General features: G+C 40.6%; 1 protein-coding gene across 2 annotated transcripts in view; it reads left to right on the top strand.

Moving 5' to 3' along the window:
* The window catches only part of EXOC6B (exocyst complex component 6B), a 1,420,949-nt gene that overhangs the window by 1,376,249 nt on the left and 17,758 nt on the right, over window positions 1-26,942 (top strand). For both annotated transcript variants that reach the window (XM_053704356.1, XM_053704355.1), the window contains one exon: window positions 17,541-17,653. In XM_053704356.1, coding sequence (XP_053560331.1) covers window positions 17,541-17,653 — 113 coding nt within the window. The remainder of the gene's footprint in view (window positions 1-17,540; window positions 17,654-26,942) is intronic.

Raw genomic sequence — 26,942 nt, 5'->3', positions numbered from 1 at the left:
AGCTAGGCTTGTTCTTTTTTGGGCAATTTTCTCTTCTCTTGATTTTGTCTTTGGCAGAGAGAGGGAAGTCTCTCGGGTGACCTTTGGAGTCATTGTCTCAGTATCTATTATACTGTGGGAAAATTTTCTTTCCACTATTGGTGTATGGTCCAATAAGGGGAGGGGATTCCCGCCCTAATTGGGTTCTAATAAAAAAAATTGTTCTGTCTGGTCAGTCCTGTGGTTCAGTACAAGGAGTAGACGTCTCACCTGCATTCTCAAACTAAAGATCTGTCCCACACCAATATGACTGCACAGTAAAAGCTTGTTTTTGGAGGCAATGAATATTGTCTAACTTTTAGCAAAGAAAGGCACATTCCTTCTGTAAAAGTGTTTTTCAGCTCCAGATCTCCTTACCACGGGATGGAATGCTAATACCTAGTTGAAGCACCTGTGGACTCTGCATTCTGTGATATCCTGCTTGTGCCTTGTACAGCTAGCTGGTTTGCTGAGAACACCAGCCCGCACCTACAGGCACAATTGAGTGCCGCTCCATATTGTGAGTACCCTGCACTTGTTCTATTTTTGATTTTGGTTGCTGCAGATTCACACATACGGCGCCTCTTTCCTTGTTTTATTTTTAGATATGCTGACCTTTGGATGGTGAAGATTGAGTGCTGCCTTCAGATCTTTTGGACAGTTATACTGGACTATTCACCATAATCTTTCATTCTCATTAAGGACTCTGATATCCATTGGTGATTGTATATCCTCCTTGTGTTTTCTTATATACAATGATGTATGGTATTTTGTATATATATTAGCGCCCCCTATTGGGTTTATTACCCTTTCTGTTATGGTCCCTATGTTGCAATCTTGCAATACGTACTCCTTAAAGGAGCTTCCTCTTTTTATTATGGCTGTTTACACATTTTGTCAGGGTTTTCTCCCTAAGATTATTATTTTATATGTCATTTTCTTTTCTAAATGGAAAAGTATTTTTCTCCTTCCAGGGAATCTTACCTTGATGTTCTTTGGGACTATGGAGGCTTACCTTCTTTGTTGTTAGTGGAGGAGTGTTAGGAGTTCTAGAGCAGTGACGTCTTCTTGGGTCTCTTGCATGAGATCTCTATGGTTCTGATTGTTGGGCAGCTATCTGGTCCTCCTAACATTCTTTTTATTTTTTACTTCTGTTGAAGCAGCATTCAGTAGAATGGGTTTGTTGCAGGCTGTGGTGCCCTCAGACTTGGGCCGCCTCTTCTTTTTCTCTCCCGTTAGCATTCAGTGTCCTCTGCAGCTTGGGTATAATTTCCCACAAGTAATGAATGCAGCTGTGTACTCTCCCTGTATTTAGAAAGAAAACATCTTATGACTTACCAGATAATTTCCTTTCCTACTATACAGGGAGTGTCCACAGCTCCCGCCCATATTCTCAGATGGGCGACCCTAAATGTATTTTATTTGCTTCTGGCACCTTTTTCACCCTAATATTTCTCCTACTGTTTCCTTGTTCCCTCCGCTGAATGACTTCTGGATGCGGGAAGTGAGGGAGGTATTTAAGCCTTTGCCTGGGGTGTCTTTGCCTCCTCCTGGTGGCCAGGTTCTGTATTCCCACAAGTAATTAAGGCAGCTGTGGACTTTCCCTGTATCGAAGGAAAGGAAATTATCTGGTAAGTCATCATTTGTTTTCTTTCATAAAGTTGGTGAGAGTCCACAAGCCATTACTCCTGGGATCTAATACCCAAGCTGTAGAGTCTACAAGTAATTGGGCAGAATAAAAAAAAAATTGAAAGGCAGGCGCCTAATTTACTAGACACTACTGCCTGGAGGACTTTACTACCAAAAAAGGAACAATTAAAAAAGAAACAAAAAACATGAAAATTGTAGAAATCAGTAAAGGTATGTAAGGATGACCATGTTGCTGCCTTACAAATTTGAACAACAGAAGACTCATTTTTGAAAGCCCAGGAAGTGGAAAAAGGACTGTAATAAAAGTTCTGCATAGCCAACCTGGAGCAATTAGAATTACTGGTAAGAGCTCTTGGTAGATCTGAGCAAGACAAAATTGCCAAGGAGCAGCTAGAGCATCTATAGACTTTGCCTGTGGATCCCTGGATCTTGAAAAATATCTGGGATGTTTGTAGATCAAATAAGCAGCCATCACATCTATCTCTGGTAGACGCCATTGAACTACGATATAATTAAAAACTTCCAGGTGTAAATACCATACCACAGGATGAAGCGAATAGCAACTGAAATAATCTTCTTCCCAATTTATACACCTAGGTGTTGCAGAAGTTGTATAGAAAGTTCTCTGCCCATGTAAAAATTCGAGAAACTTTCTTAATCGCTAGGAAACTGAAAGTTCCCCCAATAAAGACATAGCTGTGGAATTGTCCTATTGAAAATGCAGACAAGTCACTACTTTCAGAAGTGACCGTTTTTGAAGAGCTTTGAAAATATCACAGAGTTCCAGAATATCTTCAGGTAACCTTGACTCCTAAGGAGACCAAACTCCCTGTGCTCTCCTGGACCCCTATAATGCACCCCCAACCAGAGACTGTTTCTGTCAAGATAATTGTCCAAGTTGGACAGATAAAGAATGCCCCCAGAGAAAAGGACTGGTAATTTATCCATCAGGATAGAAATTGTTTTGTTGTGAAATCCAAAAGGATCCTCCTTTAACCTAGCATGCAAAGTTGAAAAGTTCTGTGAAACCAGGCAAGTGGAATAGCACCTAAAGCTGCAATCATCAGACCTAAAACTTCCATACATAGGACTTCTGTAGTGTTGAAAATTGACTGCAATTTACCATGTTGCCTATAACTTTTATCTCCTTAGGTCAGATAAAGAAAATCTCATTAATATTGTTTATAATGACTCCAAGGAGAGAGGCGAAAAAGAACACTTTGGAACATTGATTCTCTGATCATGTTAGTGAAGAAACAAGAAAAGATAGCTGGAATCAGACACTGATAAAGGTGGAGCTTGTACCAAGATATCATCCAGGTTTGGAGCCACCAAAATACCTTGAACTCTTATTACAGACAAGAGAGTTCCCAAAACCCTTAAAAAAATGTTTGTCCTGAAGGGTAAATCTCAGAAACTGAAATAGACCTTGTGGATAGAAATATGAGCAAGCATCCTACAAGTCTTGGACATGTATTGTCCCTGCTGAACAAGGGGCAGAATAGGCCAATTTATTTCCATTTTAAAGGTAGGAACCCTGAGAAATTTATTGAACGTTTCAAATCCAGAACAGGTTTAAAAAAAATAATTCATTTTTTTAGGGTAAGAAACCAGTTGAAATAAAAATCCTGGCCTTGTTTTAACATTGGAAACTGAACAATCACTGCTATGAGGTTAAAATTCTGGTCACAGTGGAAAAAGGCTTGAACCTTTACAGGGTCCTTAGGGCTATGGAACAGAAGAAACCTTCCCCTGGGAGGCTTTGATCTGAAGCCCCTTCTGAAACTGTGAAAAAGCTAAGTTTAGAACCCAAGGATCTTGAACAGACTGAGACCAGGCTTCCCAAAAAAATAAAGGCATAACCTGCCCCCTTCTTAGAAAGGAATCGGATGCCACCCCTTCATGCTGACTTTGTAGACAAAGGTGACTTGTCCTGACTGTTTGACCTTGTTCTAAGTGGGGTTGGATTTCCAGGAGTATCAGAAAGAATCCAGATTTTGTGAAAAAGGAGGAGGACCTTTGATTCCTAGATTGGCGAAAGGAACTAAAGCGACTAGTATTTTCCTGAGGGGAAAAAAACTCCCTTACCTCTGGTCACAGTAAAGATTATTGCGTCTAGACCAGGCCCAAATACATTTTTCTTTGTAAAGCTTATACTTTGAAACCATGTCAGCTGATCAGACCTGAACCATAAAGCTCTTCTGGTCAAAACTGATAAGGTCATATTTTAAAAATTCTAATCAAGTCAATAATATTATCACAGATAAATGCATTTGCTGACCTAAGGAGATTCAAAACAGTTTTGAAAATCTTCAGCTATGAAAAGTTATGAAAATCTTCTGATACATGATCAGAAATATTGTCACAACAAATAGTAGCCTCTGCAACAACAAGCAAAACTGATAGCTGGTTTATACATGTAGCCGGCTTGCAGAAATACCCATCTGTGAAAAGACTAATATTCTAACCATAGGACCTTAAAATAAATATTATCCTGTAAAAGAATAGTAGAAGTATAAAGTGGATAAAGCATGATCCAAATTAGGTATAGTTTCCCAAAGCTGTATACTAAAATCTACTTGGAGGTGTCATGGCCACCAGCATTTCGGGAACAGTTAAGCACACACAACCTGGAGCAAATTCTGAAGAAATACCTTGTACCATACAAAGAGGACACAATTTAATTGATTAACTGAGGCAGAAGGCGATCAATATAGGAATTGCAAAGTTTGCAAAAAACATACTTGAATTGAGTAAATATTCAGTGGATCTACCCTCTAAGGGAAAAATATTTAAAATATTGGGGACAGTTCCATTATGCTTCATCATGGAAGTTAATTAGAGACAATAATAAAATACCATAATAAAAGTACTTTATGAAAAAATATATTTGATGAAAAAATAACATTCTGGATATTCTGGGATTTAAACTGAAAATCTGAGAACCTAAAGAGAACAAATAGGCAACAGTATAGAGACTCTGAGGCAAAATAATTGTAAAAGTAAAAACATATATCAATTCTCTCGGCTCCTAAAAAAATAATTAATTTACCCCCTTCATAGGTAGCAATGGGCGTTGCTACGCAGAGATTGCATGAAAAGCATAGAGAAGAAAAAATGGCAGGTGAATTTTAGCACGGCAAGAAGGTAGTAAACTACCGTGCTGTCCCATTTAAACTCCATGCTTCAGACTGCATACAAAACAATGAAGCGTGCTAACCTAAGTCAGGCATGCTATTCCGTAGCACGGGAGGAGACTAGAGTGAAAAGAGTGGACACACGCTAAGGGAGGCCATATACAATGGTGAAAAAAAGCGTCACGAGCTAACACTAAAAACGGGCGATTTCATAAAGAACAAAAAATAAATATAACTAAAAATGATGTTATTTATAAATCACCGTAAAAAAGCATATCCAGACTCATATATAATAAGAAAAAGATTCTAAGAGAATCTCTTAATGCCCTGATATGTTCTCCATACAGTACGGCTAGACCAAAATGTAGTTAGTCTAGATAAAAAGTGGTTGTGTCTATACATTAAATTGTCCCCTTGCTATGATGTACCATACCATATGTACCTGTTAATAGCCAAAATGTATTTACCTTAAGATGCACCCACTCCACTGTGCTTACCAGCTGCAGAAATAACTTGTTCCAGTAGAGAGCCCATCTAGTGATAAGCAACCAACAGTAGGAGGCTAAGGGACTGGTCCCCCTGCCACCTTTGGCAGGCTTGTGACTAGCTCCTCACTGGGAGTGATTATGCCACTGCTCAATACTCTCTGATCTCCTTTCTCTCTCTCTGTAGCATCTCTCTGAGAGGAAGATTGGTCCTCAAATCGGTCTGGGGACCCCTCTCAACAAAGAATCTGGAGCACCTCAAATGTTCACCTTCCTCCTGTAGGGGCAAAGATAAGACTGGCATACCAGAGAGATGGATGGATGGGGTTTAGTACTCTTGTTGAAGATTTTTGGAATTTTTCCCTCCTCCTAGTGGCCAGGAGTTGAATTCCTAAGACTAATGGCTTGTGGACTCTAACCACCCTTATGAAAGAAAATAAGCTAAGTTTTAACAAAGGAAACCAAGAAAAATAGGTACATTTGATAATAAATGGAAGTTTGATTTTGACTTCACGCCCCTTTAACAGTTTGCTTGCTTTTTTCTTTATGAGAGTAAGTTTGCATCAGTCCAGCTCACTATTCTGTACCAGTTCTCTTCCTACTTCTTTCCCCAATCTTAACACATAAGGGAGAATGCAATATTCCTGCGGTGTGGTGAGGACCACATGCCATACCAGCAATTTAACTCTAGGACAAACCTTTACCCACTTATTATAATAATACTTCTCCATTCAATATAATCCCTCATCTATTAATTTATTAAACTCTCATGCATCAGGTAGAGCCTGTCTTTTTAAGAGACTTTTCACTTTTGATCTCTTTGTATCCTTTTGTTGAAAAGCATACCTAGGTAGGCTCCGGAGCCACAATGTACTATGTGTAGCTAGCTGTTGGTTGGTGGATGGCTGCACACGTTGCCTCTTGACATTGGCTCACCTGGTGTTTTCAGCTACCGCCCAGTAGTGCATTGCTGTTCTGGGGCTCACTTTAACTATGTGTTTAACTAATTTGCAGGGATTACACACACAATTATATGCATGTAATAGTGCAATAATAAACACTCTAATGCATTTTCTTTTGCTCCTTTGTCCTTTTTTAAAGAATCGATTTTAAAATGTGGATTAGATGTTGCTGAAAGGGACATTATTCACTTACTTTTTCTTTGCATAAATGTTTTGTAGATGATCTATTTATAAAGCCCATAAAGTTTTTTTAATGTATAGTTTTGCTTATTTTTAAATAACATTGCTCTGATTTTCAGACTCCTAACCAAGCCCCAAAGTTTTATTTGAATACCGTCAGCTACCTTCTCCAGCTTGCGCCTGTTTGTGTAAAGGGTATTTTTATATGCAAAAGAAGGGGGAGGGTCTTATTTCCCACTTGCAGTGGGCTTTCCTACAGAGCTAAACTGAGAGCTTCTAAGTAAGTTTTTAAACAGTTTTATACTGGATTTTTATATCAGTATCTGTGCATCCTGTTCTTTATAGTAGTGTCTATTACATGCAGTTATATGAAAATGAGTGTATACCGTCCCTTTAAAGGGTTATGAAACCAAAAAAAAAATATTTTGTGATTCAGACAGAGCATGTGATATTCTGTATTGAAGAGATACCTAGGTAGCATCAGGAGCACTACATGACAGGAAATAGTGCTGACATCTAGTGCTCTACCAAATGGATACCATTATTGTAAAACTGCTGCCATATAGTGTTCCTGATATGGGCCGACTCTTCAGCTTGCCTCTCCGCTTTTCAACAAAAAATAAGAGAATGAAGAAAACTTGACAATAGAAGTCAATTAGAAAGTTGTTTAAAATCCCATGCTTTATCTGAATGATGAAAGAAAAATTTGGGGTTTCATATCCCTTTAAGAAAGTATCCACTTTCTGTATCATATAGCGCCAACTTTTTGTCCTTCAAAAATAAATAGAAAATAATACCACTGACATCTCCCCAAAGCATATTACCGGCCTGTAGTCTGTATATGACACCTAAGTGTCCATCTTATTTCACCCTTAGGCTTAGTAGCAAGGCAGCATGATAAAGGGCTAATTCTCTGGCTTGTCAAACTGCGTCTGCATTTTTCTAATTTTAACATTTCTGTGGGTGGAAAAAATAATAAAAGTACAAATAGAGTGACAGCTAATAATAAAAAGTAGAGAAGAATGACTTAAATATAACGTGATTCCCTACCCAGTTCAGCTCAGTTATTTTCATATTTGTAGGTGTGAGTGGCAGGTTTTTACATCCACCCAATGAAAGCTGTAAGTTGGTTCTGCGATGTTAATCCTGCACGGGAATAGGATTTTGGTAAATACATTTTTCTTGTAGTCTGTGTCCTGTCACGTTTGATGTATGGGCCTGAATCACGGAGACGGCAGTGCATCAAAGAATTAATGGTATTTGCATATTTTATTTTGGAATCTTCCCCAGAAGGCGCAGACTGAACTTTTACAAGTCCTGTGATACATGAACGCTTCATCGACTGAATTTTTATACTCCTTTTAGTTTTTATTCTCTAAGCTTGAAAGGTGAAAAGTTTAAGCTTCATATTCCAATGAGAGCTACGTGCAGGTGGTATGGAGAGAGTGGGTGTTCTGACATTAGTTATCCATATCAATTTTCGTGCAGGTGATATAAATACTTGGGAGTTGTTTTTACAAAAAGTAAGATTACCGTCACAGTTTTATTTACTTTTTCAATTTCATGTCACACTCCTGAACTTCTATAGGACTTTTCGCCTTTGAAGCTTTTGTAATTACTGAGCTGAAATGTTGGTAGTTGTTTTTTAGCCAGAGGTACAGTGCAGTCTGCAATGATTCTCAAACACTTTGTTTAAGGAGATAATAGGCACAGTATTCATACATAATAATTGAGTTTAGCCCTTAAACTTGTGATAGTTTAAAACTTAGTTGAAGGTAAAACATTTCTTTGATGTTTGAGACTTTCAGAGACATTCTACTGACACTTTTGTTGCAGAAAAAAATGTATCCCTGATAATTTCCCAGCATACTAGAATTTGCAATCAACTGAGTTAGCACCCTGCAAAAAAAAATTCATTCAACTATAAAAAAAAAGAAGAATTGTATCTTAACCTTTTAACGCCATTAGGGCGTTGAATTCGTCCGATTTTTGCTGGGCTTTAGCGCCAAAGGACATAATACAACATCCTAACCGCTTGGCTTTCCTGAAGCCACTGGCGCTTCCCTGATGGGATCGCGGTCTGGAGGACGTGCCTAGCATCATAGGGACACCCCCCTGATGCGATCCCATCATTGAAATCTCGTGATGACGTGCACGATAGCGAGATATCAATTTGTTTACATCGGAACAGTTGTTCCGATGTAGACACGTTAACTCCGGCACAAAAGGGTTAAGGAAATGTGTGTGTCTTTCCTCCCATTTTATTACATATCATTTTGGTCCATCATACTATACTTATAGTGAAGGAGTGTTGTGTGTGTGTATATATATATATATATATATATATATATATATATATAATTATTTTTTTATTGAAGTTTTAGGTATAAATGTTACATTAGAATAGTTAAACACCACCAAATAAAATGTACAAAACAGAAAACAAGGTTCACAATGTAGCTAGTCCCCATCATAGCGACTTGAAATCTCCATATCAGGAATTTTCCGCTGAAAGATAACCCTTTTTGCATCCTTAAAAATTTGTAAAGTTTTCCAGACAGAAAATGATCAAGAACAAATTATTAATAAGAAGGAAAAAGATAAAGTAAAGAAGTAGAGTGGTGAGATGGGGAGGGAAAGGCACACATGCACTCCTCCCTTTCTTAAAGGGACATTAAACCCAACTTTCTCTTGTTAAGTGTATCCAGTCCACGGATCATCCATTACTTGTGGGAAATTCTCCTTCCCAACAGGAAGTTGCAAGAGGATCACCCACAGCAGAGCTGCTATATAGCTCCTCCCCTCACTGCCATATCCAGTCATTCTTTTGCAACTCTCAACTAAGATGGAGGTCGTAAGAGGACTGTGGTGTTTTATACTTAGTTTATTTCTTCAATCAAAAGTTTGTTATTTTTAAATGGTACCGGAGTGTACTGTTTATCTCAGGCAGTATTTAGAAGAAGAATCTGCCTGCGTTTTCTCTGATCTTAGCAGAAGTAACTAAGATCCTTTGCTGTTCTCACATATTCTGAGGAGTGAGGTAACTTCAGAGGGGGAATAGCGTGCAGGTTTTCCTGCAATAAGGTATGTGCAGTTAAAATATTTTTCTAGGGATGGAATTTGCTAGAAAATGCCTTAAATGCAGTGATAGCGACTGGTATCAGGCTTATTAATAGAGATACATACTCTTATAAAAGTGTATTTTAAAACGTTTGCTGGCATGTTTAATCGTTTTTTACATATGTTTGGTGATAAAACTTATTGGGGCCTAGTTTTTCCACATAGCTGGCTTGAATTTTGCCTAGAAACAGTTCCCTGAGGCTTCCCACTGTTGTAATATGAGTGGGAGGGGCCTATTTTGGCGTTTTTTTGCACAGCAAAAATTACAGACACAGACATCCAGCTTCTTCCTGCATGATCCAGGACTTCTCTGAATGGCTCAAAAGGCTTCAAAAGTCGTATTGAGGAAGGTAAAAAGCCACAGTAGAGCTTTGTCAGTTGTTGTGACTGTTTAAAAAACGTTTTTGTCATTTGTTATTCCGTTTTTGGTATTAAGGGGTTAATCATCCATTTGCAAGTGGGTGCAATGCTCTGCTTACTTATTACATACATTGTAAAAATTTCGTTAGTGTAACTGCATTTTTTCACTGTTATTTCAAAATTTGGGAAAATTTGTGTTTCTTAAAGGCGCAGTAACATTTTTTATATTGCTTGTAAACTTGTTTTAAAGTGTTTTCCAAGCTTGCTAGTCTCATTGCTAGTCTGTTTAAACATGTCTGACACAGAGGACCCTACTTGTTCATTATGTTTGAAAGCCATGGTGGAGCCCCATAGGAGAATGTGTACTAAATGTATTGATTTCACCTTAAACAGTAAAGATCAGTCTTTATCTATAAAAGAATTATCACCAGAGGGTTCTGTCGAGGGGGAAGTTATGCCAACTAATTCTCCCCACGTGTCAGACCCTTCGCCTCCCGCTCAGGGGACGCACGCTAATATGGCGCCATAGCGATTACCTTGCAGGACATGGCTGCAATCATGAATAATACCCTGTCTGAGGTATTATCTAGATTGCCTGAATTAAGAGGCAAGCGCGATAGCTCTGGGGTTAGGAGAGATACAGAGCGCGCAAATGCTGTTAGAGCCATGTCTGATACTGCATCACAGTATGCAGAACATGAGGACGGAGAGCTTCAGTCTGTGGGTGACATCTCTGACTCGGGGAAACCTGATTCAGAGATTTCTAATTTTAAATTTAAGCTTGAGAACCTCTGTGTATTGCTTGGGGAGGTATTAGCTGCTCTGAATGACTGTAACACAGTTGCAATTCCAGAGAAATTGTGTAGGCTGGATAGAAACTATGCGGTGCCGGTGTGTACTGACGTTTTTCCTATACCTAAAAGGCTTACAGAAATTATTAGCAAGGAGTGGGATAGACCCGGTGTGCCCTTTTCCCCACCTCCTATATTTAGAAAAATGTTTCCAATAGACTCCACTACACGGGACTTATGGCAGACGGTCCCTAAGGTGGAGGGAGCAGTTTCTACTTTAGCAAAGCGTACCACTATCCCGGTTGAGGACAGTTGTGCTTTTTCAGATCCAATGGATAAAAAATTGGAGGGTTACCTTAAGAAAATGTTTATTCAACAAGGTTTTATTTTACAGCCCCTTGCATGCATTGCGCCTGTCACTGCTGCGGCGGCATTCTGGTTTGAGGCCCTGGAAGAGGCCATCCAGACAGCTCCATTGAATGAAATTGACAAGCTTAGAACGCTTAAGCTAGCTAACTCATTTGTTTCTGATGCCATTGTTCATTTGACTAAACTAACTGCTAAGAATTCCGGATTCGCCATCCAGGCGCGTAGGGCGCTATGGCTTAAATCCTGGTCAGCTGACGTGACTTCAAAGTCTAAATTACTCAACATTCCTTTCAAGGGGCAGACCTTATTCGGGCCTGGCTTGAAGGAAATTATTGCTGACATTACTGGAGGCAAAGGTCATACCCTTCCTCAGGACAGGGCCAAATCAAAGGCCAAACAGTCTAATTTTCGTGCCTTTCGAAATTTCAAGGCAGAAGCAGCATCAACTTCCTCCGCTTCAAAACAAGAGGGAACTGTTGCTCATTCCAGACAGGCCTGGAAACCTAACCAGTCCTGGAACAAGGGCAAGCAGGCCAGGAAGCCTGCTGCTGCCCCCAAGACAGCATGAAGGAACGGCCCCCTATCCGGAAACGGATCTAGTGGGGGGCAGACTTCCTCTCTTCGCCTAGGCGTGGGCAAGAGATGTTCAGGATCCCTGGGCGTTGGAGATCATATCTCAGGGATATCTTCTGGACTTCAAAGCTTCTCCTCCACAAGGGAGATTTCATCTTTCAAGGTTATCATCAAACCAGATAAAGAAAGAGGCATTCCTAAGATGTGTGCAAGACCTCCTAGTAATGGGAGTGATCCATCCAGTTCCGCGGATGGAACAAGGACAGGGATTTTATTCAAATCTGTTTGTGGTTCCCAAGAAAGAGGGAACCTTCAGACCAATCTTGGATCTAAAGATCTTAAACAAATTCCTCAGAGTTCCATCATTCAAAATGGAAACTATTCGGACAATCCTACCCATGATCCAAGAGGGTCAGTACATGACCACAGTGGACTTAAAGGATGCCTACCTTCACATACCGATTCACAAAGATCATCATCGGTTCCTAAGGTTTGCCTTTCTAGACAGGCATTACCAATTTGTAGCTCTTCCCTTCGGGTTGGCCACTGCCCCGAGAATTTTTACAAAGGTTCTGGGCTCACTTCTGGCGGTTCTAAGACCGCAAGGCATAGCGGTGGCTCCGTATCTAGACGACATCCTGATACAGGCGTCAAGCTTTCAAATTGCCAAGTCTCATACAGAGATAGTTCTGGCATTTCTGAGGTCGCATGGGTGGAAAGTGAACGTGGAAAAGAGTTCTCTATCACAACTCACAAGAGTCTCCTTCCTACGGACTCTTATAGATTCTGTAGAGATGAAATTTACCTGACGGAGTCCAGGTTATCAAAACTTCTAAATGCTTGCCGTGTCCTTCATTCCATTCCACGCCCGTCAGTGGCTCAGTGCATGGAAGTAATCGTCTTAATGGTAGCGGCAATGGACATAGTGCCATTTGCGTGCCTGCATCTCAGACCGCTGCAATTATGCATGCTAAGTCAGTGGAATGGGGATTACTCAGATTTGTCCCCTCTACTAAATCTGGATCAAGAGACCAGAGATTCTCTTCTCTGGTGGCTTTCTCGGGTCCATCTGTCCAAGGGTATGACCTTTCGCAGGCCAGATTGGACGATTGTAACTACAGATGCCAGCCTTTTAGGTTGGGGCGCAGTCTGGAACTCCCTGAAGGCTCAGGGATCGTGGACTCAGGAGGAGAAACCCCTCCCAATAAATATTCTGGAGTTAAGAGCAATATTCAATGCTCTTCTAGCTTGGCCTCAGTTAGCAACACTGAGGTTCATCAGATTTCAGTCGGACAACATCACGACTGTGGCTTACATCAACCATCAAGGGGGAACCAGGAGTTCCCTAGCGATGTTAGAAGTCTCAAAGATAATTCGCTGGGCAGAGTCTCACTCTTGCCACCTGTCAGCGATCCACATCCCAGGCGTAGAGAACTGGGAGGCGGATTTTCTAAGTCGTCAGACTTTTCATCCGGGGGAGTGGGAACTCCATCCGGAGGTGTTTGCTCAACTGGTCCATCGTTGGGGCAAACCAGAACTGGATCTCATGGCGTCTCGCCAGAACGCCAAGCTTCCTTGTTACGGATCCAGGTCCAGGGACCCGGGAGCAACGCTGATAGATGCTCTAGCAGCTCCTTGGTTCTTCAACCTGGCCTATGTGTTTCCACCGTTTCCTCTGCTCCCTCGACTGATTGCCAAAATCAAACAGGAGAGAGCATCGGTGATTCTGATAGCGCCTGCGTGGCCACGCAGGACCTGGTATGCAGACCTAGTGGACATGTCATCTCTTCCACCATGGACTCTGCCTCTGAGGCAGGACCTTCTAATACAAGGTCCTTTCAATCATCCAAATCTACTTTCTATGAGACTGACTGCATGGAGATTGAACGCTTGATTCTATCAAGGCGTGGCTTCTCCGAGTCAGTCATTGATACCTTAATACAGGCTCGGAAGCCTGTCACCAGGAAAATCTACCATAAGATATGGCGTAAATATCTTTATTGGTGTGAATCCAAGAGTTACTCATGGAGTAAGGTTAGGATTCCTAGGATATTGTCCTTTCTCCAAGAGGGTTTGGAAAAAGGCTTATCAGCTAGTTCTTTAAAAGGACAGATCTCTGCTCTGTCTATTCTTTTGCACAAGCGTCTGGCAGAAGTTCCAGACGTCCAGGCATTTTGTCAGGCTTTGGTTAGGATTAAGCCTGTGTTTAAAACTGTTGCTCCCCCGTGGAGCTTAAACTTGGTTCTTAAAGTTCTTCAGGGAGTTCCGTTTGAACCCCTTCATTCCATTGATATTAAACTTTTATCTTGGAAAGTTCTGTTTTTGATGGCTATTTCCTCGGCTCGAAGAGTCTCTGAGTTATCTGCCTTACATTGTGATTCTCCTTATCTGATTTTTCATTCAGACAAGGTAGTTCTGCATACCAAACCTGGGTTTTTACCTAAGGTGGTTTCTAACAGGAATATCAATCAAGAGATTGTTGTTCCATCATTGTGTCCTAATCCTTCTCCAAAGAAGGAACGTCTTTTGCATAATATGGACGTAGTCCGTGCCTTGAAGTTTTACTTACAGGCTACTAAAGATTTTCGTCAAACATCTGCCCTGTTTGTCGTTTACTCTGGACAGAGGAGAGGTCAAAAAGCTTCGGCAACCTCTCTCTCCTTTTGGCTTCGGAGCATAATACGCTTAGCCTATGAGACTGCTGGACAGCAGTTCCCTGAAAGGATTACAGCTCATTCTACTAGAGCTGTGGCTTCCACCTGGGCCTTTAAAAATGAGGCCTCTGTTGAACAGATTTGCAAGGCTGCGACTTGGTCTTCGCTTCACACCTTTTCAAAATTTTACAAATTTGACACTTTTGCTTCTTCGGAGGCTGTTTTTGGGAGAAAGGTTCTACAGGCAGTGGTTCCTTCCGTTTAAGTTCCTGCCTTGTCCCTCCCATCATCCGTGTACTTTAGCTTTGGTATTGGTATCCCACAAGTAATAGATGATCCGTGGACTGGATACACTTAACAAGAGAAAACATAATTTATGCTTACCTGATAAATTTATTTCTCTTGTAGTGTATCCAGTCCACGGCCCGCCCTGTCCTTTTAAGGCAGGTCTAAATTTTAATTAAACTACAGTCACCACTGCACCCTATGGTTTCTCCTTTCTCGTCTTGTTTCGGTCGAATGACTGGATATGGCAGTGAGGGGAGGAGCTATATAGCAGATCTGCTGTGGGTGATCCTCTTGCAACTTCCTGTTGGGAAGGAGAATATCCCACAAGTAATGGATGATCCGTGGACTGGATGCACTACAAGAGAAATACATTTATCAGGTAAGCATAAATTATGTTTTTTTCTTTCATGATTCAGATAGAGAATAAAACTTTAAATGGCATTCCAATTTACTTCTGTTATCTAATTTGCTTCATTCTTTAGATATACTTTGTTAAAGAAATAGCAAAGCACATGAGCCAGTCACACAAGACATATATGTGCAGCCACCAATCAGCAGCTACTGAGCCTATCTAGATATAATTTTCAGCAAAGGATATTAAGAGAATAAAGGAAATTAGATAATATAAGTAAATTAGAAAGTAGTTTAAAATTGCATGCTCTTTCTAAATCATGAAACAAAAAAAATGGGTTTCATGTCCCTTTAAGTAATAGCCCCTTGGTTATAAATATTGTTTCTGAAAAGTATGTACTGCTGTTTGTCAATAAAAAGTTATCATGAAAAGTATCTTGTTTTGCAGTTTAAAATATCCATACTCTTCAAGAAGTGTCAGATGCTTATTTGTGTTGGTGGGACTACGGGTGTTGGGCTTGAGCTATCAAGGCTTTGACTGAGTTGATAGCAAATCATTTAATTTGCAAGGGAATCTAGGTAAGGCCGTCTCAGCAGCAAAATAAAACGTTGGGCTAAGCAAAAATCTCTCAACCATAGAGCAACAAGTTTTTAGCCGAGGACAACTCCACCAGACATGGAATGAGGAGTGTTGGTTTTTATCGCTCTGTTTTCTCATTGTAGGGATTTCATTTTAAAACCAGATAACCTTATTCATCATGTTTCAATGGTTTTCTAAAGCAATATTATTTTTTTATTAGAAAACGCACACACAGGTGGAAGTTGCTTGGTCTTGTCTGGAGAGATCACAGAATTTTCAGCCTTAAAGGGACATACAACCCAATTATTATTTTTTATTTTTTTATGATTCAGATAAAGCATATGATTTGAAACAACTTCTTATTTTACCTCTATTATCAAATGTGCCTTATTCTTTTAGTATCCTTTGTTGAAGTAGCAACAATGCACTACTGGGAGCTAGCTTATCACAACTGGTAAGCCAAAGGACAAGAGACATATATGCGCAACCACCAATCAGTAGCTAGCTCCCAGTAGTGCATTGCTGCTCCTAAGCCTACCTAGGTATGCTTTTCAACAAAGGATTCCAAGCACACAAAGCAAGTTAAATAGAAGTAAATCTGAAAGTTTTTAAAAAAAAAACTGCATGCTCTGATTCATAAAAGAAACATGTTGCGTTTCATGTCCCTTCAGCTAGTTCCTAGCAGTGTATTGCTTCTCCTTAAACAAAGGATACCAAGACATTAAAACAAATGTGATGATGGAAGTATCTGAATCAAGAGAAACATTTTGGACTTTGTGTCTATTCAAGTGCTGCAGAAGACTTAAGTAATATTTAAATTGCTTCAATATCTTCTGATGTTTCCTCAGTATAAGGCTACAGATACTATGGGAATTGTGCTTCCTTCTACGGGGTGTCTTCTTCATGAGAGCTTATGTAGAAGCCTCCTTCTAAGGAGTGTCTTCTTCATGAGAGCTTATGTAGAAGCCTCCTTCTAAGGAGTGTCTTCTTCATGAGAGCTTATGTAGAAGCCATAGACTTTCTTCTTCTCTCTTTGTTTCACAAGGGTCAGAAGGTACGACTGTTTCTTTAGCTGCCTTTAACACCATCATTCTGAGGACTTGAGTATTCTGCTAGGGCAGTTGCCCCTTCTGGGGCTTTTCTTAATGAGGCTCTATTGATCAGATTTGCAAGGCCGCTACTTGGTGGTGTTTGCACACTTTTGCTATCCTTTTGATATGTATGCCTCTACTGAGGCTGATTTTGGCAAGAAAGTAGTTCCTGATCAGTAACATCCTGCCTTCACTGTTTGTCCCCCTATTTCATGGTGATCTCGTAGACTTCGTGGATATCAATTCCTACACTTGGGGACTCAACATCTAATAAAAAAAAAAATTATGTTTACTGATAAATGTTTTTCTTTCATGATGGTTACATAAGCCCCACAGATTTCTTATTGTTTAGGTGTGCGGCATTACTTGTTTTGTACTACTTTTGCACTACTTTATCTTTCCTGCTTTTTTCCCCTAATCTATGGCTCATTGTGGCTATGGGTATGACTGACTGAGAATCATGAGAAGGATTTAAAGCTCTGGTGTGTTGGGGTGTGTCTTGCCTCCTCCTAGTGGTCAGGAAGGGAATTTCCACACGTGATGACTTGTAGACTCACCATCATGAAAGAAATCTATTTAAAGCAACCTCATTGCCCCTAGAGGCTGGATAGCTTCCTCCTGGATGTGACACGCACATGACTTACTCAATGTAATTTGTTTGTGAAGCAGGACAAATCATTTATGTAAACATGATAAATGGGAATGTCTGTCTTCCACTGGAAGGTAAGAGAATTTTGAGTGTGAATTTTTATAGTTGTGCTTGTGCAACTTTTTCTGTGGCTAAGTTTGCACAGCAAAGTAAAATTGTAACTTATGTTATGCAGTGTTTGTTGTAATGTTTGTAGCAATCTCATTGCTGCCATAGAGTTCTCAAAACTTGTGCACATACCTACTCTTTCTTATGTTGACTTTTTCTCTTCTTTCTCCACAGCTATTGGATCTCTTTATAAAGTGGGATTGGTCAACTTACCTGGCTGATTATGGTCAACCTACTTGCAAATACCTGCGTGTGAATCCTACCACGGCTCTCACCTTACTGGAGAAGTGAGTATATTTCAGTCCTACCGTTTATTTCAAGCTCATTATTATTTGTAATAACCCAGACTCGCTTGTATTTGTTTTTCATTTAGGAATGACCTCTTTGTTAACCAAAGAATTCATGTCAAGTCATTTGCAAACTTTAAATGCTATTTTCAATAATCTGTTTGATAATGGGTGGTGAAAACTGATCAGTTTGCGAACAGAATGTCAGAATAGTGGTGGCCAGGTCTTTAATTGGTGGTACGATAATTGAGGATACAGAAAATTCTTGGAACAGAAGCACAAACACTAGTTTACTATTTAGGGGTTCAAATGTATTGGCCCAGAGAGAAAAGCTACTAGACCGCTCAATGTTAAAGACAGGTTGTTTTTAGTTGGCAGGTCAACTGTAAGTACTATTATTGTGAAGTGGAAACATTTAGGAGCAGCAACCACCAAGCCAGGAAGTGATAGACTGTGCAGACTCTCAGAACGGGGCTGTCCAATGCTGAAGCATGCATGCAGCTCATAAATATTAAGGGTAGAGAGAGGGCGCCACAATAGCGTGATACCGTCTGGAAATGCAGGTACAGATGAAAGTAAGTAATATGCTTACCAGATGGTGTGGCACTGTGCTGTGACCAGTGCGTGAAAGCTGGCTAGCACTTAGCAGTGGCTAGTACACTGTGGAAACCAAGCTCCAAGGGTTCTTTTCCCGGTTCCAGCTTGATGTATGCCTCCTAGTAACTGGACTTCAATTGCTACAAAAGGTAAAATCTTTCTGTGTGTTGTTCTATTGGTGTTGGAGTAGCACAACACAGACAACTTCATATATATAAAATAGCTTTAATGTTATGACGCGTTTCTCAACCCCAACTGGGTCGTTTCATCAGATAAAAGTGATGAAACGACCCAATTGGGGTTGAGAAACGCGTCATAACATTAAAGCTATTTTATATATATGAAGTTGTCTGTGTTGTGCTACTCCAACACCAATAGAACAACACACAGAAAGATTTTACCTTTTGTAGCAATTGAAGTCCAGTTACTAGGAGGCATACATCAAGCTGGAACCGGGAAAAGAACCCTTGGAGCTTGGTTTCCACAGTGTACTAGCCACTGCTAAGTGCTAGCCAGCTTTCACGCACTGGTCACAGCACAGTGCCACACCATCTGGTAAGCATATTACTTACTTTCATCTGTATCTGCATTTCCAGACGGTATCACGCTATTGTGGCGCCCTCTCTCTACCCTTTGTATTTCAACAGCTGTCCCACACTCTCTGGGATCAAGAGGAGCAGCCTGACCCACCACACCAAAAAAGGAGGATACTTCCATCCCTTCAATCTACCATCATTATATGGACACATTTCAGGACTGATACGGTAGACCCGTTCCATTAGACTTACAAGTACATTACTTTTTTCGGCATTTTATATTTTTTTCTTTCATAGTATCAGCGCGCTTTTCTATCCCTTTACAGGGATACGATCAGCTCATAAATATTGCCTATTATCTGTTGCATTCAAGAATCAGCTGGAGTGGTGTAAAACACGCTGCCACTGGACTCTGGAGTGATGAATCACGCTTCAGTGTTTTGCAGTCTGTAGAAAGAATCTAAAGCCTAGATTTGGAGTTTGGCGTTAGCCGTGAAAACCAGCGTTAGAGGCTCCTAACGCTGGTTTTAGGCTACCGCCGGTATTTGGAGTCAGTGATTAAAGGGTCTAACGCTCACTTTTCAGCCGCGACTTTTCCATACCGCAGATCCCCTTACGTCAATTGCGTATCCTATCTTTTCAATGGGATCTTCCTAACGCCGGTATTTAGAGTCGTTTCTGAAGTGAACGTTAGAGCTCTAACGACAAAACTCCAGCCGCAGGAAAAAAGCAGGAGTTAAGAGCTTTCTGGGCTAACGCCGGTTCATAAAGCTCTTAACTACTGTACCCTAAAGTACACTAACACCCATAAACTACCTATGCATCCCTAAACTGAGGTCCCCCCACATCGCCGCAACTCAATTAAATTTTTTTAACCCCTAATCTGCCGACCGCCACCTACGTTATACTTATGTACCCCTAATCTGCTGCCCCTAACCCCGCCGGTGCCCTACTCTCTGTAATCAGAGAGCGGGGTATTGCGGTGTTTCCTTATTTGGACGATATCTTGGTACTTGCTCAGTCTTTACATTCTGCAGAATCTCACACGAATCAACTAGTGTTGTTTCTTCAAAGACATGGTTGGAGGATCAATTTACCAAAAAGTTCCTTGATTCCTCAGACAAGGGTAACCTTTTAACAGACAAAAAACGTCTGAAATTGGTTTCAGCTTGTCGGAACCTTCAGTCTCAGTCATTCCCTTCAGTAGCTATGTGCATGGAGGTTTTAGGTCTCATGACTGCAGCATCGGACGCGATCCCCTTTGCTCGTTTTCACATGAAACCTCTTCAGCTTTATATGCTGAACCAATGGTGCAGGGATTATACAAAGATATCACAATTAATATCCTTAAATCCCAATATTCGACAATCTCTGACTTGGTGGTTAGATCACCACCGTTTGGTTCAGGGGGCCTCTTTTGTTCGTCCAACCTGGACTGTGATTTCAACAGATGCAAGTCTTTCAGGTTGGGGAGCTGCCTGGGGATCTCTGACAGCTGAGGGGGTTTGGAAATCTCAAGAGGCGATATTACCAATCAATATTTGGAACTCCGTGCGATTCTCAGAGCTCTTCAGTTTTGGCCTCTTCTGAAGAGAGAACCGTTTATTTGTTTTCAGACAGACAATGTCACAACCGTGGCGTATGTCAATCATCAAGGTGGGACTCACAGTCCTCAAGCTATGAAAGAAGTATCTCGGGTACTTGCATGGGCAGAATCCAGCTCTTGTCTAATCTCTGCGGTCCATATCCCAGGTATAGACAATTGGGAAGCGGATTATCTCAGTCGCCAGACTTTACATCCAGGAGAATGATCTCTTCACCCAGATGTGTTTCTTCAGATTGTTCAGATGTGGGGGCTTCCAGAAATAGATCTGATGGCTTCTCATCTAAACAGGAAATTTCCCAGGTATCTGTCCAGGTCCAGGGATCCTCAGGCGGAAGCAGTGGATACGTTGTCACTTCCTTGGAATTATCAACCTGCTTATATCTTTCCGCCTCTAGTTCTTCTTCCAAGAGTGATTTCCAAAATCATAATGGAGCGTTCATTTGTACTGCTGGTGGCTCCAGCATGGCCACACAGGTTTTGGTATGCGGATCTTGTTCGGATGTCCAGTTGCCAACCTTGGCCACTTCCGTTAAGGCCAGACCTATCTCAAGGTCTATTTTTCCATCAGGATCTCAAATCATTAAATTTGAAGGTATGGAGATTGAGCGTTTAGTGCTTAGTCATAGAGGTTTCTCTGACGCAGTGATTTAATACTATGTTGCAGGCTCGCAAATCTGTGTCTAGAAAGATTTATTACCTAGTTTGGAAGACTTACATTTCATGGTGTTCTTCTCATAAATTCTCTTGGCATTCTTTTAGAATTCCTAGAACTTTACAGTTTCTTCAGGATGGTTTGGATAAGGGTTTTTCTGCAAGTTCCTTGAAAGGACAAATCTCTGCTCTTTCTGTTCTGTTTCACAGAAAAATTGCTAATCTTCCTGACATTCATTGTTTTGTACAGGCTTTGGTTCGTATCAAGCCTGTCATTAAGCCAATTTCTCTTCGGAGTCTTAATTTGGTTTTGAGGTCTTTACAGGCTCCTCCGTTTGAGCCTATGCATTCTCTGGACATTAAATTACTTTCTTGGAAAGTATTGTTTCTTTTGGCCATCTCTTCTGCTAGAAGAGTTTCTGAATTATCTGCTCTTTCTTGTGAGTCTCCTTTTCTGATTTTTCATCAGGATAAGGCGGTTTTGCGGACTTCATTTAAATTTTTACCTAAAGTTGTGAATTCCAACAACATTAGTAGAGACATTGTTGTCCCTTCGTTGTGTCCTAATCCTAAGAATTCTTTGGAAAGATCTTTACATTCTTTGGACGTGGTTAGAGCTTTGAAATATTATGTTGAAGCTACTAAAGATTTCAGAAAGACTTCTAGTCTATTTGTTTTCTTTTCTGGTTCTAGGAAAGGTCAGAAGGCTTCTGCCATTTATTTGGTGTCTTGGTTAAAACTTTTGATTCATCATGCTTATTTGGAGTCGGGTAAATCCCCGCCTCAGAGGATTACGGCTCATTCTACTAGGTCAGTTTCTACTTCCTGGGGTTTTAAGAATGAAGCTTCTGTTGATCAGATTTGCAAAGCAGCAACTTGGTCTTCTTTGCATACTTATACTAAATTCTACCATTTTGATGTTTTCTCTTCTTCAGAAGCAGTTTTCGGTAGAAAAGTTCTTCAGGCAGCTGTTTCAGTTTGATTCTTCTGCTTATAATTTCAGTTTTTTTCATTATAAGATTAAAACTTTTTGATTTGGGTTGTGGATTCTTTTTTCAGCGGAATTGGCTGTCTTTTTTTTATCCCTCTCTCTCTAGTGACTCTTGCGTGGAGTTCCACATCTTGGGTATTTGCTATCCCATACGTCACTAGCTCATGGACTCTTGCCAATTACATGAAAGAAAACATAATTTATGTAAGAACTTACCTGATAAATTCATTTCTTTCATATTGGCAAGAGTCCATGAGGCCCACCCTTTTTTTGTGGTGGTTATGATTTTTTTGTATAAAGCACAATTATTCCAATTCCTTGTTGATGCTTTCACTCCTTTCTTATCACCCCACTTCTTGGCTATTCGTTAAACTGAATTGTGGGTGTGGTGGGGGTGTATTTATAGGCATTTTGAGGTTTGGGAAACTTTACCCCTCCTGGTAGGAATGTATATCCCATACGTCACTAGCTCATGGACTCTTGCCAATATGAAAGAAATGAATTTATCAGGTAAGTTCATACATAAATTATGTTTTCTAAAGAAGTAAAAAGTGACCTGGCCAAGTATGTGACCTGACTTGTATCCAAGAGAGCACCTTTTGGGTATTTTAAAGAGAAAGTTAGAGCAATACAATCCCTCCAGCAAAGAGCAGCTGAAAAAAAATGTTTCTAAAGAATGGCAGAACATCTCTCCAGTAATTTGTGGAACAATATTATCCTCCATTTCAAGTAGGATTGAGTCTGTCTTCAAAAATAAAGGTGGACATGCAAAGTATTGAAAAAAAATAAGAGATTTGAATCTTAGTAATGAAAGGTGTACTGACTTTTGTTGCATTGAGTTCCTACTGTGAGCCCTGTATTTTAAATATAGTAAATCTAATTTTCTACTTAAATGGAAAGAGTCCACAGCTGCATTCATTACTTTTGGGAAATAAAAACATGGCCACCAGGAGGAGGCAAAGACAACCCAGCCAAAGGCTTAAATACTCCTCCCACTCCCCTCATCTCTCAGTCATTCTTTGCCTTTTGTCCCAGGAGGATGGCAGAGAAGTGTCAGAATTTTTAATTTCTGTTTTTATCTCTTATGGAGGGTAGTACTCTTGGGCATGGGACAGGAGTTTTAAGTAGTCCTGTCAGTCTCTCAGTGAGGGCTTGGATGAAAGTTAGAGCCCTGAGATGCAGGGAGTTTCTTTCTGTGAAACCATCCCGACTCATATTAATAGCTCCTCAAGCAATCAGCGTTGTCGAACTTTGCTTCGCTGCCTGCTTTCTTCTCTCAAGTCCATGGCGGAGGCGATGCTACTATCCGTCACACGTGAAGGGCCTTGTTCCTGTTCCACGGCGTAGATTCCGGTAAGATTGTTTCATTTTACTTTATTTGCAATGTGCTGTAATGTGAATGTTTTAAAAAATAAGGATCTCAGTGAGTCTCACAAACAAAAGACAGTTTGGAGCACCAAAAAACGAGTGAAAAACAAAAATTTTTTTATTTATAACAATAGGGTTACATAACCCCAGGGTAAGAGTGTATAAACAATAAAACGAAAAACAGAGAACAAAAAGGCTGACCGGTTTCGGCGTGTGCCTTAATCCTAGCCTGCTTAAAAGTGTTAGTAAAATTCACAGCTTAAAAACCCACCTCTGTGTTTCAATTGGGTGTGAAATTCACACCTTTCTAATGGTTGACCAATGTTCAACTTCCTAATTTATCAGACACCTGTGTTGCCTACTGACATCACTAATGTTATTAGGTGTGGCGAAGTCTGTGCAGCCCTCTTAAAGTTTTAACTGTAAACTTTCCTTTGCCGACACACAGACCGCACAAAAGTGCCCATCGTCACATCTAATTTACTGCTGAAACAAATTGTAGTTGTATTGAATTAGACTTATAGCTTATATAAGCAAAAATTGCATTTATCTTTTCCCATTTATATATCAACATATCTCCGTGTATGTAATGCTGTCTAATATCTTACGTATCTTGAACGTTACAACATCTTAGAATAGAAAAAGTTGTGGGACCTGAGACTGCCTGGGTCTGATAATGCCCACTATCCCTTTGTGTACAAACTTTCATAGCAAAAAAGGGATTTGATTACAGCTGTTCGAGGATGCGTGTGTATTTGTTTACATAAGTGACGTATGAATCGCACCTCTAGTTCCGCCCTATAGGCTTGCATGCCCCATCGCTTCCACAGCACTAATCCGCCTTCCACTTTAATAATATATGTGTGGAGGAGGTGTGTAAGCGGTACCCCTGGCCTTTTGTTAGATGGTTTCTCCAAAGTAACCTCACAAAGCGAAGAGCCCTCACTCAATAAATGTACGTTTAACCCTAATAGATGCGGCTGAATAGCTCTATCTGTATAGTGTGCGTCTGCTGCGCTAAGGGGGAGGGGAGGGGGTGGAAGCGGGGTTTGGGGGGGGGGTTGTGCAATCAAGGCTGACATTAATATGAAATTTAAGCAGATATTTTCTATCCCTAAGAATACTGTAATGGATCTGCTCTGTGAACGGAACACTGTATAGCTTTTGCTCACTGTTACCTCATTACAATCGTGTGGGCATTGTTCTACAACTAGTTAGATATCAAGTACTGAAATATATATTTTGATTGGGTTATCCTTTGTTGTGTGCATTTATAATTAATGTAGTTTATATTTATAAACTTTTTAAATTTTTAAGTGCTGGTTAGAGATTGTTTGTGTAGTATGAAATTATAAGGGAATTACTACAGCTACCAAAAATTAATTAAATCGAATTCTGAGTTCAGGCCCTCTGGAGACCTGGTTCTCAACCTAAAAATCCAGAAGGCCTCCCTTTCTCCCAGTTTCCGTGTTCTATCCAGTCCTCTATTCTGTACAGGGACCTTCTCTATGATAGTCCACGAAAAGTACCTGGGATCTTTTTGGTGTATCACGGAAAAGTGATTGATCAGAGGCGTTGTTAATTCACCTGCTCTTATATCAGCCAGATGTTCCTTTATTCTAACCCGTGCCTCCCTGGTCGTTAGACCTACATATTGGAGGGCACAATGTGTGCATGATATTAGATATACCACGAAATTTGACCGGCAGTTTAGGCACAGTCTCTTCTGGAAAGTTTCACCTGTGACTAGAGACCTAAATGAATCCCCCACTACCACTCTTTCACATGCCTTGCAGGAAAGATAATTGCATCTAAATGTACCATTAAGTCTCAGCCAGGTTGAGCCACTGGTCTCTTCCTGCTTCAGTCTAGTGGGGGCTATTATGTTACCAATCGTACGATTCCTTTTGTAAGCGAATCGTATGCCTTCATTCACTGTATCTTTTAATGCATCATCAGCCAAGAGTAGTTGATAGTTACTTTTGATTATCTGGCATATCTGATGGTACTGTCGTGAATAATCAGTTATGAACATAATTTTGTTACCCTCTTTTAGTTGTTCCCACTCTCTCCTATTCTGCTTCCTGTTCCCATTGCTGTTTTTTGGCCTTCTTTTAGATTGTTCAAGTAACTTGGCCCTGTCCATTCTACTGACCAAATTTCTTTCCTTAGTAACTATCGACTTTTGGTAACCTCTTTCTAACAACCTAGTTGTAAGCTCGTCCGCTTGTTCTTCGTATATACGCTGACTAGTACAATTTCTTCTTAAGCGGATAAACTGCCCTCTTGCTACCCCTTTAAAAACCTTCTTTGGATGGCAGCTGGTTGCATGTAGGAGTGAGTTACCTGAAATCGGTTTTCGATAGGTTTCAGTCCTAATTTTCTGACCTGTCTGGCCCTTCAGTGTGATGTCTAAAAAGTTAACTGTGTGTTCCTGAACATCTGAAGTAAAACTGATCCCTGCCGTGTTTTGGTTGAGACCCTTAATAAACTCTTCCAGATCTTCTCTCGATCCCTTCCAGATGAACAACAGGTCGTCTATGAACCGTCTATACCACACTATCTCCTGTCTGAAGGGGTTTCGCTCCCCAAAGACATGGGAGAGCTCCCACCAACCCATAAATAGGTTGGCGTACGAGGGGGCAAACTTGGCCCCCATAGCCGTCCCACGCCTCTGGAGAAAGAACTCCCCCTCAAACAGGAAATAGTTGTGGGTGAGAAGGAACCTAGTGACTCTTAAAACATATGCAATAAATGCCCGGTTCCCCGTGTACCATCTGGAGAGGAAGAATTCTAAAGCCTCAAGTCCCTTCTCATGGGGTATAGTGGAATAGAGAGACTTGACATCAACAGTTAACCAATAATAATTGCTTTGCCAAGTTACGTCAGTGAGTAAATTCAGGACATGTTTTGTGTCAGCTAAAAAGCTCCAAAGGGTGTTTACCATTGGCTGTAGAATGTCATCCAGCCATTCTGAAAGATGTTCAGTAAGTGAGCCGATTCCGCTGACAATTGGTCTCCCCTGGACATTATCAGTAGACTTGTGTACTTTCGGAAGGTGATTAAACACCGGTATAGCCGGATCCTGTACCAGTAGATACGTTTTGGTTTCCTGATCAATAAAGCCCAGGTCTACCCCATCATCCACCAAGGAGACCAGTTGTCGCTGGAATGACCTAGTAGGATCCTGTTGTAGTGTTTCATAATCTGATTCTGTTCTCAGCTGCCTCCACGCTTCTTGGACAAATTTGGTTCTATCCTGAACCACAATGGCTCCGCCCTTATCAGCAGATCTTATCACCAAACCCTTGTTAACTTTCAAGCTATTTAGAGCTTCCTTCTGTCTGCGCGTTATGTTGGATTCCTGGCCCCTTTGTGTGGTATATTGCAGCTTGACCAGATCGCTTTCTACTCTCTTTTGGAATTTCTCCAAGAGGGGACCCCTACTTTGTAGGGGGTAAAATGAAGATTTGCTCTTTAATTTTGGAGTTCTTAGGCTCCTGGCTCCTTCCTCTTCTAACTCCCCTTGGAGAGATTCCA

Source organism: Bombina bombina, chromosome 2 (assembly GCF_027579735.1).
Source record: "Bombina bombina isolate aBomBom1 chromosome 2, aBomBom1.pri, whole genome shotgun sequence".
NCBI classification, from domain to species: domain Eukaryota; kingdom Metazoa; phylum Chordata; class Amphibia; order Anura; family Bombinatoridae; genus Bombina; species Bombina bombina.
The sequence above is the reverse complement of the archived record's forward strand: the minus strand, read 5'-3'. Positions and strand labels throughout refer to the sequence as shown.